The sequence below is a fragment of the Macadamia integrifolia genome, chromosome 7 (genome assembly GCF_013358625.1).
Source record: "Macadamia integrifolia cultivar HAES 741 chromosome 7, SCU_Mint_v3, whole genome shotgun sequence".
Taxonomy (NCBI): Eukaryota; Viridiplantae; Streptophyta; class Magnoliopsida; order Proteales; family Proteaceae; genus Macadamia; species Macadamia integrifolia.
In genome coordinates, this window is record NC_056563.1 from 18,260,615 (window position 1) to 18,278,299 (window position 17,685).

At 38.5% G+C, this 17,685-nt stretch overlaps 1 protein-coding gene across 4 annotated transcripts in view; it reads left to right on the plus strand.

The window, feature by feature from the left end:
• The window catches only part of LOC122083974 (GPI ethanolamine phosphate transferase 2), a 63,357-nt gene extending 45,925 nt beyond the window's left edge, over window positions 1-17,432 (plus strand). For all 4 annotated transcript variants that reach the window (XM_042651931.1, XM_042651932.1, XM_042651934.1 and 1 more), the window contains 4 exons: window positions 12,640-13,659; window positions 16,275-16,367; window positions 16,511-16,794; window positions 17,161-17,432. In XM_042651931.1, coding sequence (XP_042507865.1) covers window positions 12,640-13,659; window positions 16,275-16,367; window positions 16,511-16,794; window positions 17,161-17,296 — 1,533 coding nt within the window. In that variant the 3' untranslated portion in view covers window positions 17,297-17,432. The remainder of the gene's footprint in view (window positions 1-12,639; window positions 13,660-16,274; window positions 16,368-16,510; window positions 16,795-17,160) is intronic.
• Window positions 17,433-17,685: the final 253 nt, after the last annotated feature.

The window sequence follows — 17,685 nt, forward strand, 5'->3', positions numbered from 1 at the left end:
CAACTACTCATAGATAAAATATCTCAAATAATACTTACTGGTGGTAGTCTAAGGTGTGTTCCCAAAATTTTAAATAAAAACACTGTCAGAGTTTACGTGAAACAGCATCTTACTACAATCATTTGTTAAAGTAAAAAGACAAATAGAAAACTTCAGGGCGCCCTCGAACTCCGCTCCAAGCATATCTTCACCTTAAATATCTGTGATGTTAAAATAATGGATTAAGCTCAACAGCTCAGTAAGGGAAAATCATAAGAGCACATCACAGGGCAAACGATCAAACAAAAACAACGGTTAAAACAAACAGTTTTAGTTTCTCAAACCACACTTTTAAAACATGATCATTTAAAAATACCTCTTTTTATCACACTGTAGCCGGCATTGAGGGAAATAGGCTGCCACTGCCCATACTTCGAGAGGGAAAACACGGGCCCCTTACAAATCACACAATCACACTGTCGTCATCCCTTTTGTGACTATAATTTTCCGCTGTTCAACGGAACACACTGCCTCTCGGGTGGCAATTACTCTCCACAGTACGGAGCAGTCTATTTGCCCTCACACACTTTTCTCTTTTCACACTTTCACAAAAATCACCTTTCAAAAATCACTTTCTTTAAAACACAAACATAGGTAAAATCTCCACGTAAAAATCAACATCAATATACATCACACTAATAGTCACATATTAATCACTCCCATAAACTCATGTCTCATATAAACACAATTCAAATGGTATAAGTCAACACATATCCACAATACAAGCACACCAAACATCAATCATACAATCAAACTACACACCTGTGGTGTAATCCCATAATAATCCACCTACCTCCGCTTGCAAAAGTGTTACCTCCCCTTTGAGTCCCAAGAGTCCAGGAGGTCCCAATCTGAAATTAATAATACCCTATATAAATCTTAGGTCCCAAAAGGAATAATATAATTGGTCCCTATGAATTGAATCCCAGACCTTTATAAAGAATATTAGATTTCGGTCACGGTTTGGGTCCCATATTGGGTACTAAGGGTCCCATATTGAGTCCCAAGAAAAACCCTAATGGGTCCCAAAAACCCTAAATATTTGATCACGTATGAAGAAACCAACATCTCTAACTTAGGATTGGGTCCCAAAAAAGAGCCGGCCGAAAAAACAATTTAAACAACTTAAACTAATAATTAATAAGACCCCTATATGGCCCCAAAAGAAAAACAACAGCACCACGACTAAAACTCTAAAGATAAGAGGACGTCATTACCTGAAGAGGGCAGAAAAACAGAAGAGTAGGCACCAAAATCTCCTTCCTCCTTCTCCTGTTCTTTATTTCTTTCTTTCTCACGGTCCTTCTTTCTTCTTTTCTTTCTTTCTTCTTTCTTTCTTTCTTTCTCTCTACTCTTTTGTTTTTCTCCCCTCTTATCTTTAGTTTTAGTCATTGTTCTGCTGTTTTTCTTTTGGGACCCAATTGGGGTTTTATTAATCCTTAGTTTAAGTTGTTTCTGCATGTTCTTCTTTTGGGACCCAATCCTAAGTTGGAGATGTTGGTTTCTTCATATATAATCCAATATTTAGGGTTTTTGGGACCCATTAGAGTTTTTCTTGGGACTCAATATGGGACCCTTGGGACCCAATATGGAACCCAAACCGTGACCCAAATCTAATATTCTTTATAAAGGTTTGGGATTCAATTCATAGGGACCAATTATATTATTCCTTTTGGGACCCAAGATTTATATAAGGTATTATTAATTTCAGATTGGGACTTCCTAGGCTCTTGGGACTCAAAGGGGAGGTAACACTTTTGCAAGCGAAGGTAGGTGGATTATTGTGGGATTACACCACAGGTGTGTAGTTTGATTGTATGATTGATGTTTGGTGTGCTTGTATTGTGGATATGTGCTGACTTATACCATTTGAATTGTGTTTATATGAGACATGAGTTTATGAGAGTGATTAATATGTGACTATTAGTGTGATGTATATTGATGTTGATTTTTACGTGGAGATTTTACCTATGTTTGTGTTTTAAAGAAAGTGATTTGATGAAAGGTGATTTTTGTGAAAGTGTGTGAGGGCAAATAGACTGTTCCATAATGTGGAGAGTAATTGCCACCCGAGAGGCAGTGTGTTCCGTTGAGCAGCGGAAAATTATAGTCACAAAGGGGGTGACGACAGTGTGATGGTGTGATTTGTAAGGGGGTCGTGTTTTCCCACTCGAAGTATGGGCGGTGGCAGCCTATATTTCCTTCAATGCCGGCTACAGTGTGATAAAAGGGGTATTTTTAAATGATCATGTTTTAAAAGTGTGGTTTGAGAAACTGAAACTGTTTGTTTTAACCATAGTTTTTGTTTGATCGTTTGCCTTGTGATGTGCTCTTACGATTTTCCCTTACTGAGCTGTTGAGTTTAATCCATTATTTTAACATCACAGATATTTAAGGTGAAGATATGCTTGGAGTGGAGTTCGAGGGCGACTTGAAGTTTTCTATTAGTCTTTTTACTTTAACAAATGATTGTAGAAAGATGCTGTTTCATGTAAACTCTGACAGAGTGTTTTTATTTAAAATTTTGGGAACACACCTTAGACTACCACTAGTACGTATTATTTGAGATATTTTATCTATGAGTAGTTGTTTTATTTTGTTGACCCGTGAATTTTTATGAGTTTTCTTATGCCTGATTTGTGACTGTTTTGGATCATTTGATCAGTGCCCGCGAGGGCTGTAACCTTACCTGAATCTGGGTTTGGGTTATGACAGTTAGAGCGGCTAGAGTGTCCAGCCAGCAGTCAGTGAGATGGCACAGAGTACAGATGTTGTGGCAGAGCACAGAGTACAGATGTTGTGGCAGAGTAATGTAGAACTAGGTTGACAAGCCAAACCAAGTCCCAAACTGCAGGGTACTTTAATCAAAGAGCAACCACAGGCATAATAGGTCAATAGCACAAATAGGATCAGCCATAAAGAAGTAAACCAAGTCTGTAACTGTCCACCGATTGCAGAATTCCTTGGTTGCTGTAAACAGAACTAGGAACAGGTAATAGGGCCATAACAGGGACTGTAGGAGGCCTAAACTCAGTTGTTAATATGATCCATTACTAAAGAAATCAACGAACTTCAAAGCAGGTCTACAGATTTCAAATCTCGGCAGGGTAGGTCACTAAAAGAGAAAAATCAAGAGATTTTGAATATCTTTCAATTGGCTGGTCAGAAGCCGCCCAAACTAAGGTCAAGTCTCAATCAGGTAGGGAGGAAGGTTCGGTCAAATTTTCAGCCAAACTCATGGCTGAAGCCTGAAGGTGGTTCAGGAGATAGAGAACCAATTAGGAAACTAGCTGTAAAAACTGGGCAGAACTGTAGAACAGAATACCTGGATCAATGTTGGAGTATGGACTCTTGAACACCTTGGAGAAGAAGATAAAATAAGAAGAAAGGACCTCTCGGGCTTCCCACCGTGGAGAGTTAACTGGGTCTAAGAACAGTTCCATCAGCGTTGATCAAACACAAGACAAATCGCCATGGAGAACGCAGCAACAACTACAGATTTTTTTTTCTTCAAACCGTCATTTCTATGGAGCCTTGCATTATATTTATAGTGATAATAGGGAAGGAAATTACATCCTAACAGCAGGTTCCAGAAAAGGAAACCAAATATTCTCCTGATACAATAGTTTCTAAAAACTAAAAAAGGAAACTTTCATAAACGAAATTAACAACTAATGACTTTTGACTCAACTAATAACTTGACTCCTAAGAAAACAAATATAACTTAAATTGAACCCTACTAAAAAGGAAACTAATGCAGACGGAACAAAACCAGGTAATCTCGTATGCAACCTTAATACCCTTGGTTTAGACCCATAAAAGTGGTCCATTATACTCCAAACCACATGGACTGAAGGCACAACACATACATAACCCAACCCTGGACTTATTCCTAATAAAACAAGTCCAGTTTGGTGAAGAATGCAGATGTGTAGAGTGATGTGGCAGTGATCTGGTAGAGCTGGAAGCTTTAAGCAGTGTCCGGGCAGTGTAGAAAGTCAGTGGCAGCATTGGCAATGATACAGAGGTATCCGGCAGTATCCGGGTGAGTTTGACAGTGTCTGGGAAGATCTGGCAGTGTAGAAAATATTGAGCAAAATTAAATAGGTCAGACAATGACCAGGCAGTTGAGTCAAATTCGGGGTCAAGTTGGGCAGGCCAAATGACAAAGCTGGAAGATTGTTTGAACTGGAAGGTTGTAGATGATTGTGTCATCTTTCTAAGGCAATTGGAATCACGTCGATCCAATTCTGGATGAGGGAGTTATAGCTGTTTTCGTTCAATCACTCCGGAAGGCCCAAATGATTGACATAATGCCCCAAAGAGTTGCCATGTGCCCTTGGATGTCTTGTGGGTCCCATTTGATGTTATCAGCATGCCCTATGATGTGGCAGTGATAAAGTGTCCTCTCTAGCTGCAGGCATAGTTGTCACGGCGTCAAATCGATCCAAGGCGGTGGAGGGGTGGCTAATCGATTTGGCAATGAATCGCCCGTTATGGCGTTGCCATGGCGGTCAAATTGTCCATGTGTCATTTTTTGTTTTCCCTATTTTCTAAAGTTACTTAGTATGCTATTTTTTTATTTCCCTTATTTTATAAAGTTATTTAGCATGCTACAAGCCTACAATATATACCCTATAACATATAAAACCAACATTAAGCAACATCAAATCATCAAAAATCAACATAGCCCTATCAAAATCACCCTGCATTTTATAAAAAATCGATCGCCTAGTGAATCAGTAGTGACCTGGTGTCCATGGCGGTGCCATGGACACGCCTATCAGCCAATGGCGACCGCCATTTGTGAGTCACGTAAATCGTAGTACTGCCATGAACTTCTTTTTCAGCCAGGACGCCAAATCGCCGCCTTGGCGACGCTATGACAACTATGGCTGCAGGATGCATGATGGCACATGATGTACATGGGATTCATGAATATGGAATGACACACTATGATGTGTATGCATATAGTGATGCAATTGTATGCATAGGATGTTGTGATCATGGTGGCATGATGGATGGATGGCAGGCATGAGGTGTATACATGATGTGGTGGCACATGCATGATGCAAATCATGGTTCGAGGACAAAGATGACACGCACAAATCAAGAAATGGTCCAAATTTTTTTAACCCCAAGGGGGTAGCTGTGTTGGCACGTGACCTTCGCCTCAGGAAGCGTGTGGTTCTGAGTTTGACTCCTCTTATCTCCTTGGGGCCAATCACATAGGGTTTTTAGTGCTCTTCACTACTTTCAATGAAAGTTGAATGGCTCTCATTCAACTCCGGTATGACCCAGTTCATGCGGTTGTGTGGTCAGATGGACTTGTGGGAATAGTCGTTAGCAAAAAAAAAAAAAAAGAAACCAAGTTATACCGAGATCTCGCCAAAACCATGTATTCTTATAGCAAGTTTCAGGGTTAAGTTTCAGTGGCCATATGGCCAAGTTAGGTCTTGAAATTTGTCATTCAACCATAGTTTTTAAGGCGGTAAGGCGAAGGAAGTGTTTGAGGGTCTTTCGGAGCGCCTTAGTGATAAGGCGGGCATAAAGCGTCGCCTTATTGACTAAAGCGTTCCTGTGTAATTTTTTTATAAAACTAATCTATTTGACTCAAATCCTAGTTGAATCCTGTTATTCATATGCTAAATAAATATTAAAGGTTCATATTCATACCAATGTAAGATATTCATCAAGAAAACAAATCAATAAAGTGAATAAACTAAGTTCATCTTCATCAATCATCAATCATCATAACATATTAACATCTAATATAAATACATTATTAAACAAAATTATAAATATAAAGAAAAGAAGACATAAAATATACAAGTATTTATTATACTTACCTCTATGATGCCAGAATGAGTGCCCAAGCCCTAAGGTCATCCACTATATTTCTACTCCTATCAAAGAAGAAATTAAGAACTTAGAATTAAAACACATCAAAAGTAAAAATCGAGATGCCAAATTAAATGGATGAGAAGTGACTAACCTGGGGATTCTTAATCATTCTAAAAAACTTCAATGAAGAAAAAACATAAAATAAACTAAAATGCTAAAAATTTAGTAAACAATGAAAGTCAAATACTTAAAAGTTCAAAGACTCAAAAGACTTTCAATCTAAATTAGTAATTAAATTAAAATCTTCTTCTGCATTCTGCTGCTGGCTTGCATCATTTGGAGCTATACCATAATCGTCCTCAATGTTTTCATCATCACGAATATCCTCTTCACTCATCTCATCCACTTCTTCATCTGAAGAATCCTCAAGCTCAACCCTCCTACCACGTTGAGTATAGCAAAGATTGGTTCCACTGGCAGATGTTGGAGCCCTCCTTGGTCTATTGTGGCCTTGATATGATGAAGATGCTCCAAGTGCTCTATCAACATCTCTCCAAGTGAGATCATTCTCAGGGTGAACTAATTCATCCTCTGATTCACCAATCATCCACTCACTACAATTAAGCTCATCAAGCAACAATGGATTGTAATTTCTACATTTTCTTTTCTTTCTTGGAACCTTTCTTGAAGTCGGCGATTATACTGAATGTAGACAAGATCATTTAACCGTTGATGCTCTAACCTATTCCTCTTCTTGGTGTGAATCTGAAAAACATTAATAATATGAGGTTATCTACTTATTTTCAATAAAACCATATTAAGTGAAGTATAGGCACTCAGAACTCAATACTCATAAATTCAAATGTGCTCCAATTGCGCTCACAACCAGAAGATGAGCATCAAAGACCAAGTATGCACAATGCAAGCTTTGAAAGGTCAGGAGCAGTACTTCCATGTCGAGACCACCAAGAGACTATAAATATATAATATAAAAAAAATAAGTTAAGTAAAAAATCAACATACAAAGTCTAAACTAAAGGAAATATACTTACTAGGATTCAACTAGTCCCTTTGTCTAATCATCATGTCCTTTGAAAAACTTCCTTGAGCAGTGGTATACTTGTCAATCTGGAGAATGATCTTATCTTGCAAGGTCTAATCAGGCACCAACCTTACAAGAACATCATTGAAGGCATCACTTGCTTTTTGAGCTAAGTCCAACTCATTATCTGGATTATCTGCTATTGCCTTAAAGAACTTGTTTGGATTGAGGAAAAAGGCAACTAAATATATTGGTCCATTCATCATAGTCTCACAATGGTGAACAACAATCGCTATGATTTTCTTCCATTTCCTTTCATTGTCTTCAAAATTTTTTTTAATCTTCTTGCCACTTGTATGCCATATATATTTCAGGCATAGTAGGCAACTCATCACCATCTACAATCCTCAAGAGTTGAAGAAGATGTTGTGATGCTTTTATATAATCCATCACACCATTCCAGAATGTTGTAGCAAACAAAGTCTCAGAAGCTTTCTTCCCTGCCTCTGTAGATGCAAGCTTAAAACGGGACCATTCATCATCAACAAATAATTTTTTCAAAGATTCTTTGTGCTTGTATAAGCTCTGGAGTGTTAAAAAGGAAGAGAAATCTAGTCACTCCATCCCTCACTAAGTCTCCCCCTATTTTTTGCCTTATAGCTTCCAGAAGGCGAGTGTGCCTGTAGATGAATGTAGTTAATTTCCTGCCCTTCGATATAACAGACATATAGGAGCGCAAGTTTCCTATTTCCTCCATCATAAGGTCTATGCAATGAGCTACACATAGACTCCAAAACAACCTCTTCCTTTTCTCCATTAGTAGTTGACCCGCTACAACATAGTTGGCAGCATTATCAGAGACTACTTGAACCACATAATCTTCACCAATCTCTTCAACCTTACTATCAAGTAGCTTCAATAACATTTTAGCTATTTGTGATTGGTTAAATGCATCCAGAGACTCCAAAAAAAAAGTCCCCTCCGAACAGTTGACAAGAAAATTAATTAGGTGCCTTCCTCTCTTGTCTGTCCACCCATCAGACATGAGTGTGCACCCATATTTCTTCCAATATCCTTGATATTTCACCTTTAACTCATCAATTTTATCATTTTCAGACTTCAATAGAGGCCCCCTATAGTCATGAATTGAAGGGGGCTTGAAACCTGGTCCATATTGACCAATAGCCTCCACCAATTCCTTAAAACTCCTTAACTTCAAAGCATTAAATGGAACACCACTCTCATAAGCCCACCTTGCAAAGTAAGAACGAAGTTTATCTCTTTCTTCTCCTCTTACATGGTTCTCCATTGTTGTCTGATATGTACCTTTATCTCGCCTATCTGCAACCACTTCTTCAGGAGTCCTTCTCATATGCTTATCCATGGGACCTCTTACTTGTTTGGATTGTGCTTGAATGATAGCTTTATTTCTTCTTGAAGTTGTCCTAGAGCTAGGGATAGGACATAAGACCCCTAAATCAGATACTATATTCTGTTGTGGTCCCGTTACTTTTGTAGGTTCATCACTAACATCCAAATCATCCAAACAATTAAGGGTCCTCTTCCACTGGTTCTTCAAGATTGCATCTCTCATCTCTTTAGCAATTGCTTCCGTTGTTTTCGCACACTTGGCTATATCTTCATAGCCACCAATAAGATGTTGCTTCAATCGTTTTGTTCCTCCCTTGACATCCTTTCCACAAAGGGTACACTTAATCCAGTTTCTGTCTGATACGTCAGGCCAATACCCATATATTTCCATCCAGGATCATTTGATATTGCTCTCCTTTTTGGATCCTTGCTTGGATCAATCATTGACTGTGCAGTAGCAGCAATACTTGTATTTTCACCCCCACTGCTACCACCAATTGTTTCCATAGATGAGTGGATTCAACTTGTCTCGTTATCTAACACTGTAATGTAAAAAGGTAATCAAAATAAGAAAAAGGTAATAAAAGGGAATATTACTACTATAAGGGAATATTAGCCTATTAGGTAATAAGGTAATAAAAGCATATGCCTCTATTAAAGAGATATGGGAAAATCAGAATAACAAAAAGAAAAAATACTCCAGGAAAAATAACCCAGATGTATACTTATGTATCTAGAGATATGAGAAATTGAGAAGACGAAAAAAAAAAAAAAAAATACTCAACAATAAACATAGAAGACAAATTAGAGAATATTATAGTTTTCAGTTTTTAGTTTAAAAATTAGAACATGCATTTTCAGTTCCTAGTTTTCAGTTTGAAAATTAGAAGACAGATTAGAGAAAAATGGAAGAAAAAATTAGAAAATACTACTGTGATTATTTTAATTAACTAATTGTCAGTCTATTTGTTTGCAGAGCTGTGGGAGCTACTGCAGCTCAATATTCATCAAGTAATGAACCAAGCATGAATGAGCTTTCATTTACCGAACTGAGGGATAAACTTATTGCACTTGATCCACTCAATAAAGAACATGTCATAGAGGTCAATCAAGTAGAAGCTGAATTATGGAAAAAGTCCGAGGGTTACAAAGTCGGTTGGAGTGATGAAATTCTGGGTTTTGATTGTGGTGGCCAACAATGGGTCTCAGGGAACTGTTTCCCGGTTGGAACCTTGCCTAAGCCAAGCATGAAAGTGATGAGAGTCGTACGACTGTAACGACTCTCAAAGTCTCACCGTAGGAAGAAAAAAAAAAACTGTTATGTATGATGAAGTCTCAAGTCTCACCGAGTCACCGTATGGTGTATGATGAAGATGAAAGAAGAAGGAAGAAGAAGCGAGAAGAAAGAAGAAAAGAGAAAAAAATAAGCGCACAAATAAGAAATTAGAAAAATAAATGATAACATACCTGGAGATGTGAAAGGAAACTTCGTCGGAGGTCACCGAAGGCTGTCGGAGGAGGAGAAGTCGCCAGAGAAGAATCGAAGGAGGAGGGATGAGGGAGTGAGGGACCTCACCTTCGGTTTGGGGTTTTGCGATTTGGAGTGGAGACTGAGAGAGATGCGATTTGGGGTTTTGTTTTCTAAGTTATAAGGTTTTTGATCCAATGCATCACATGTGCATCGAAACTTATACACCTGCCAATGAGAAGATGTAATTTGGAATCTTCATCAAGCAATTTTAAAATTTGTTTAAAATTTTTTTTTTTGGATCCAATGCATCGCATGTGCATCAAAACTTATACACCTGCCAATGAGAAAATGTAATTTGGAATCTTCATTAAGCAATTTTAAAATATATAAAAAAAAAAAAAAAAAAAAAAAAAAAAAAAAAAAAAAAAAAAAAAAAAAAAAAAAAAACACATAAGGCGTCTCCTTTCACGCCTTGTAGCGCCTTATAGTATAAGGCGGCCACCATAGTCACTTTCCGTAAGGCAGAGCACTGCCTTATCATCCATGGACCGCATCAGCGCCTTAAAAACTATGATCCAACCTATTTTAGGCCTTTTAAATAAAGTGGAAACATTAAATTTTAAAAATTCAAACCCAAAATGGTACTTTGACTTCGGACCCTAGGTTGGTAGTCTACAGCGTAGGTCAGCTCTACCCTAGGATATATATATATATATATATTTTATATGGGTAATAAAATGTATTAAAGAAAAGGGTGAGGGGGATTACAACCCCGAAAGGGGATACTAACCCTAAAAGGGTAACAAAAGCCCACATGGGCTTAAATAAATGGCCAAGAAGCCCACTACAAAGAAGGGAAGCCAGGTTTATTTCAAGTAGGGTTCCACCAAACCCTAAACAAATTTTCTCAACACTTCAACTTCCAGTAGCCAAGATGAGAATCGGATCACTGCCAGCGAGAAGACAGCCACAACAGAGGGGCGCTGGCCTTGCGGAGGGCCACAAGCAAGCGGGTAGCTGGCCTAGCAGAAGTGATAGTTGGTGAAGCAACTGTCGGCTGAGCATAGCTGGCAGCGTTGCAGGAGTGCCGGCGGTGCAAGATGATTCTATCTGGGAGAAGCATGGGAACCCGGCGAAACCAACAATGACTGAGCAGCAGCTCAAGGTCTCACCAGATATGAGCAGCGGCTTTGCTGGCGGCAACAAAAACACAGCTGAACAGCAGCGCCACACCAGATCAGAGCAGAGGCTAAGCCAGCAGCACAAAGTTGCACCTGAACAGAGCAGCGGTCATATATGAGCTGCAGCTTGGATGGCGGCTTGAATTCACACCAGAAAACAGAGCAACGGCTGAGGTCTCACCAAATTAGAGACGTGACAGGTGAAGGAAGCTCGGGAAGTCAGCAGGGGGGATACGAGACCTCCCAATCGTGTGAGATGGTGGAGCAAGGAAAGGAGATAGGGTGAGAGGAAGGGGGAGAAGAAGAAAAGAAATAGAGTGGAGGAGGAAGAAGAGGGAGAGAGAGAGGGTAAAGATGAGTGAAGGAGAATGGAGGGTGAGAGCCCTGGCCCCAAGCAGCGGCCAAACTTAGGGAACTCCTAGAAAAGGGTTTTCTCTCCTCCTCTCCTTCAAATGTTACTTTATTCTATCACACAATATTTAGTACTACTAGAACACAAATATTTCGAGTAAAAAACAACTTAAATTTAAATGACATCAAACTATAAACCATGTAAAACATCAGGGTGATTGTTTGACTGAACATCACTGAAGTCCACATTTGTGATTATGAAGCTTGAGTGTCAGTGCATCAACGAGTGAGTTTGGAAACAAATGAGTTGAGTCAAAGTTTGAGTTCACTGATTCACCCCCCTCTCAGTGACTTAGTCCAACATGCTCTCTCTTCTCTCTCCTCTTTTTCTTCTAAGTCATTTTTCTAGGTTACTGCCAACATGTACTGTTGACATTTCCAAAACAAAAGGTTTCCCTCTTTTTTGTCGATTTAGTGAAAGTTTGAAACCCAATCCATTGTACCCTTTTTGCACTACCCTTCTATTGTAGTTCAGCTCTAGATTTTGAAAAACTAGGCTGTTCTACATCACCCCTACAATAGGACCCAAAAAAAAAAAAATTTGAGTAATCCTGCATGTATTAGCATGTTCATCCCGGGGTGCCATACTTCTGGTTCTGGAAACTGCACCAGGCTTAGGGCGGCAATCTCCAAATGGTTCTCCCACCTGACCAAACTGGAATTGTTTCATCCCATCAATAGGTAAATTATTTTGTGGGAAGACAAAGATAAAACAAGGAAAGAAGCTGTCTCTACGCCTATTGACATTGAGGGTTGTGGTAGCAAGTGGTCATTATTATTTGCTGACATTATCAGGCAGCAGTTCAACCCTCTCTGACCTGACAATCAAACTAGGTTGACTTCATATCTAGTTGACAGCTGGGTTCAGTTTTAGGATGTTGTTTTCTATAAATTTCCTGTTATACTTAATCTTGGACCAGATCTAGAATTAATTTTGTTGAATTCTAACCGTCTGAGATCTGCTGACTTTTTATGCCATTCTGAATTGAATAGTGAAAGAGATTTGTTAGAAAACAGTGTTAATATTTTCTTTAATTTGCTTATAAATTGCTGATATCTCAGGAGTTTCAACTTTTAATTCTTAGGAGCATTCTTTTTGTTATGGCTTTTGATTAAATTTTTGTTCGTAAATTGTGCACAATTCTTAATCTTTCTTTAATGATAAGTTCCCTCTTTGCCTATAAAATAGATGGTGCATTATATTGTTTAATATGTAGAAGAGATGGCCATCTTGTATAAACAGATCATGATCAAATACTTACAGCTTTATCCTTTTGCAGAAGCCTCTTGATTTGCTTACATCTGGAGTTGCAACAATGTTTGTGTCATCTATGATACTGTTGAGGCTTCTATTCTTGTTATGCAAACAGGCATTCTTTGCAGAGAAGCAATTTCTTCCTAATGGAAACAAATGTAGCTACAAGTGGGATTTAGATGAACTTTTTGTTTTGAGTGCAATCTTGATTGTTGCTCTCAGTATGACCTCAAGTTCTATAGTGGAAGAAGAGCAATATATATGGCATTTTATGGCATCCACATTGTATTTGATATTTCTCCGTAGGACATTCCAATCTGTTCCGGCAGGACCAGCTCCATTTTTGCTTAATGTTTTCAATGGACAGAACTGCAGAAAATATTCTCAGGTGTCATCTGTCATTTTGGTGCTCATTTGTGGTAGGATTTTGAGAGGCTGGCATCAAGGTGGCGTGAACTGGACTCATCTCCCTGACATTTCAAAATGGCTTGAGCAGGCAGGCCCTCACAGCATAAAATCCATCCAGATAGCATCAATTCTAGCTATTATCAGCTTGTGGTCATTTCTCCTATATTCAATAAGATCAAAGAGAGGTTTTATTCTTACAGTCCAAACCATGTTTCTTATATCTGGATTGTTGGTATTGTTGCACACACTGGAATATCAGGACCATACATTTGCTGTATTTGGCTACACTACCACTTCAATAGCTCAGATGGTATATGTAAGCCTTGGTGTGACAGTGATAATGACTGCTGTAGCCTCACCATGGGTTATGTATTACTCAAACTCTGAGACTCGATCAAATGGAAAAGCTCATCTGGTGACTTTCTCTTCCATTGATAATGGAATTGGGTCTTGTTTGTTCGAATTAAGATACTCTTCATACTTGACTGGATGGGCGTACACAGCATCTTGGTGCCTTCTGCAGGGGCTACTACAACAGCCAATAAACACTGTGCCTATATTATTAATTTTCTTGCAAATCCTGTCCAGCTTGGTTTATTTTTCAACTGGTGGTATACGGCACAAATTGTGGGTTGAGGTAAATATGAAATCCCTGTTTCTTCTTTTGCCTCTTGAATTGCAGTAATTCTTGATGAGAGGCTCTTCTTTCTTTCTTTCCCTTTTCCCTTGCATCACTTGTTGCAAATGAAGCTCAAACCCTTTGGATAAATTTTATTATGGTAATATATGACTGTATTACTGTACACTGTTGGCAAATAGGGGGAAAAAAAAATGTTGGATGAGGTAAGCTAATAATTATCACATACAGAAAAGGTTTATCAAAAAATTGTAAAAAATGCTCTGGATGCTTAGAGTTCAAGATGATTTTTGGCTCCAAAATACATCATCAGATGTGTGTATGCCAATATGTATCAGTAAACCCGTTGAAATTTAATATATATGAAGAGTTTTACCAATACTCTGAATCAAATATAGTCTATCATAACACCAAATATACCACATGAGGGGGCAGTTGTGTCTCAAAATTTTTAATTCAGCAGACTACCTGGCAATATCTTTCCAAATTGGCAATTAATTGAAAGACCAAAAGGAAGTCTTAGAATTCCAGAACTTCAGAAAATCAAGTAGGCACATTATGGTGGTCCTGGGTAAGCCTGCTAGAACCATAGGATAATTTAGCCCATCATTTGGGTGTCTATGAGAAGGAAATGAGGGAACACATTGACTCTTAAAGGCTTCATGGGAGCTATATGAGGTCATACTAAGATGTGACAGATGAAGGGTCCTACAAGGATGATTGTAGTCAGTCTTAATGGTATGTTGTCAAGGAAGAGAAAAATGAGAAATATTCTAGAATTAAAGAAATGCCTTAAATAAAGAATGGGAACTATATCTATTTGGTCAATGAAGCTGTACAAGGTGGGGTGAGAAAAGGTTTTTCCTGATTGTGATTGATATCGGTTGACATTATGAAGGCTGGGAAGGATATGATGAAGTACAATCTACATTTGACCCCAACAATGAATTAGTGTGATCTTTATTCGACCCTAGTTAAATTCTTTATATTGGTGATATAGAGGATGATGTTTCTGTGAATCCCTTTAAAGCCTGAGGGAAAGTTTTATAGGACTTGTGCGTCCAGCTATGATTTATGGGGTGGGATGTTGGGTAGTTAAGAAGTGTCATATACAGAAGTTATGTGTAGCGGAGATGAGGATGTTAAGATGGATGCATGACAAAACTAGGATGGATAAAGTAAGGAATGAGCATATTAGAGCTGACTTGGGAGTTGCCCAGATCAACGACAAACTCCGTGAAAGTTGATTGAGGTGGTTTTGCCATGTTCAACGGAGGCTTGAGGACGCTCCAGTAAGGAAGAGTGATTTGTTAAATTTCAAGGAGCTAAAATAGCTAGGGGCAAGCCTAAAATAACTATAGATGAAGTAGTGAGGAATGATATGCTTAGTCTCGGCCTTGACCCAAGTATGACCTTGGATAGAGCCTATTGAAGGGCTAGGATTCATGTTCCTGACACCATTTAGCCGAGTGTCTCCTGCCTTGTGGGCTGGGCCTTTTTCCTCTTACTCTCACCAGTATACTCTCATCTTTTCGCCTCACCCCTCCCCTATTCTATGTTTGTCCCCCCCTCCCCCACTCATGTTTTCTTTATTATGTTTTGTATGGGGCCATGTAGCCGACCCCATTAAGTTGGGATAAGGTTGAGTTTGTTGTTGTTGTTGTTGTTGTTGTTGTTGTTGTTGTTGTTGGTTGGACTTGGACCACATGCTTTGGGAAATTGAGAAAAGAAAAAATGATTTACAGGCTGTTTCCATTTATGATTATGGAAACCATGATCTTTCCATATATGATTAGGAAGCACGCATATGTTCTTGGTGAGTCTGTTGATGGGGATCATGGACTCAAGGTTTATGAGAGAAGGCATCAAGACATTAATTCTAAGGCACATTATTTTAATCTGGCATTATTAAGAAGCTGTGGAGCCCATCTGGGGAAGTGAGTAGCAGATGTGGATCATACATGTACAAAGACAAGTCTTTTGGCTTTAGCATTGGTGAGGTAGACTTGCTGGAACTCTATTGTTTAATGATTTATTAATGAATCATGTCAGAGCTATGTAATTATGTAGGGGTGTTTTGGCCAGACATGGACCGGGTATGTTCTATGTATTTAATTTAAATTGGGTTATCTTTTGGTAGGTGTGTCTTATCAGTAATTAGCTTCATATTCAGCATCTTTTTGTAGTTTCTATTATTTGAGTTGGGTGGAAGTAGGTTAGCTACATCTGTCAGAGCCATGTAATTATGTAGGGGTGTTTTGGCCAGACATGGAGACTGGGTATGTTCTATGTATTTAATTTAAATTGGTTCATCTTTTGGTAGGTGTGTCTTATCAGTAATTAGTTTCATATTCAGCATCTTTTTCTAGTTTCTATTATTTAAGTTGGGTGGAAGTAGGTTAGCCACATCTGGACATCCAGGCAGAAGGCTCGATATAAGTAAGCTTTGTTTACAAGTTGACTTGCTGAAATATAAATATTCCCGCAGCTTATTGTGTATAGTGTAGTTCTTCCACTGTGGTGTGTTTGCCAGGGGTTTTCTTTTCATATTCTTTTGTTGATGCAGTTGCAGTATTTCAGGTACTGACACTCGGCCTTTATTTGGTACTCTATAGGTTGCTGCATTATATTTTTTGGGTATGGCAGGCCATTTTGGTCTTGGAAACAGCAATACTCTAGCTACTATTGATGTTGCTGGAGCTTACATCGTAATTCAACTTTCCACTCAACTTTATTTTTTTTCTTTCTTTTTTCTACTGTGCAACACTAGTCATATTTTCAGCAATTCTGTTTTTAGTTCCAGAAACAACAGCATTGCTAGTGACTGACAATTTCTTTAAATGGTAATCAGGGCCTTTCCAGTCATTCGACTTTATTTGCTGGCATCTTAATGTTCACGATTACCTTTGCATCTCCACTGTTACTTCTCCTAAGCATGGTGATGTATATCTCCATTAAGGACATGAGGTATCTATCAGTCTCACAGGTTGCGGATATGGGGCATTTGCTCCTTAATACCATTGCGTTCCCTTCACTTGTTCCCCTGAGTTTGAACTCAATTCTGTTAACCACATTCACTGTCGTTTTGCTGCTGATGAGGAACCATTTATTTGTTTGGAGCGTATTTTCACCAAAGTAAGTCTTATAAAACACAATAGTGTGTATATATTTTACTGGGCAGTTGTCTGTGACTATACATGATAGATATCCAAATGACTGGGCTTCCTCTACCCCTTATCTACTTCTTGAGTGGATGTTGAATACTACAAGCCTAAACCAGGCTAGATAGTTACCATATATCAGAAATATGGCACTCCTTATGGACATAAACTGTGGAGAGTTACTTAACAACATAGTTTGCTAATCAGATCATAACAATCAGTCCTGCTAGTTTGATATTGGCCTAAGTGAACAATTCATTACAGGCATTACTTGATGTCTATCTGGATTCTGGCACTTCAACTTCTTTGGTTAAGAATTCTGCCATTCTTCCTGTCACAGGTACTTGTATGTTTGTGCTACTACTGCAAGTGTCTATGCTGGGGTGACTGCAGTGGCTGCAACTGGGATTTATATATGTCTGGTGGTTGCATTATCGATAAGAAACAGCAATGGAAACATTAGAAGCCCAAGGTGACAAGAAACTGAGCATCCATTGGTGCATAGGTGTAAGAGTTACCAGTATTCTGTTTGACACTAATTTTGAAAGCTTATAGTCATCTTTTGATAATTATCATTTTAATTTTAAATTTTAAGCTATTCTTTGTTCTTTATGACCATGTATTTTATGTGTGCTATGATGCCAAGCTTCTATATTCACATTGAAGAGAAAACATGACCAGGGAGAGGAACTAACTTAATGATGAATTTCTAAAATCCTAAGGTATTATCAGAACCGTACTGAAGAGAAAAATACCAGATTCAAAAGAAATTCAATATCTGGCAATCAGTGACTCAGATGGGAATGAAATTCTGGTTGAAGGTCACTTTAATGGTCATGAATATCATCAACATCTGATTAGAATC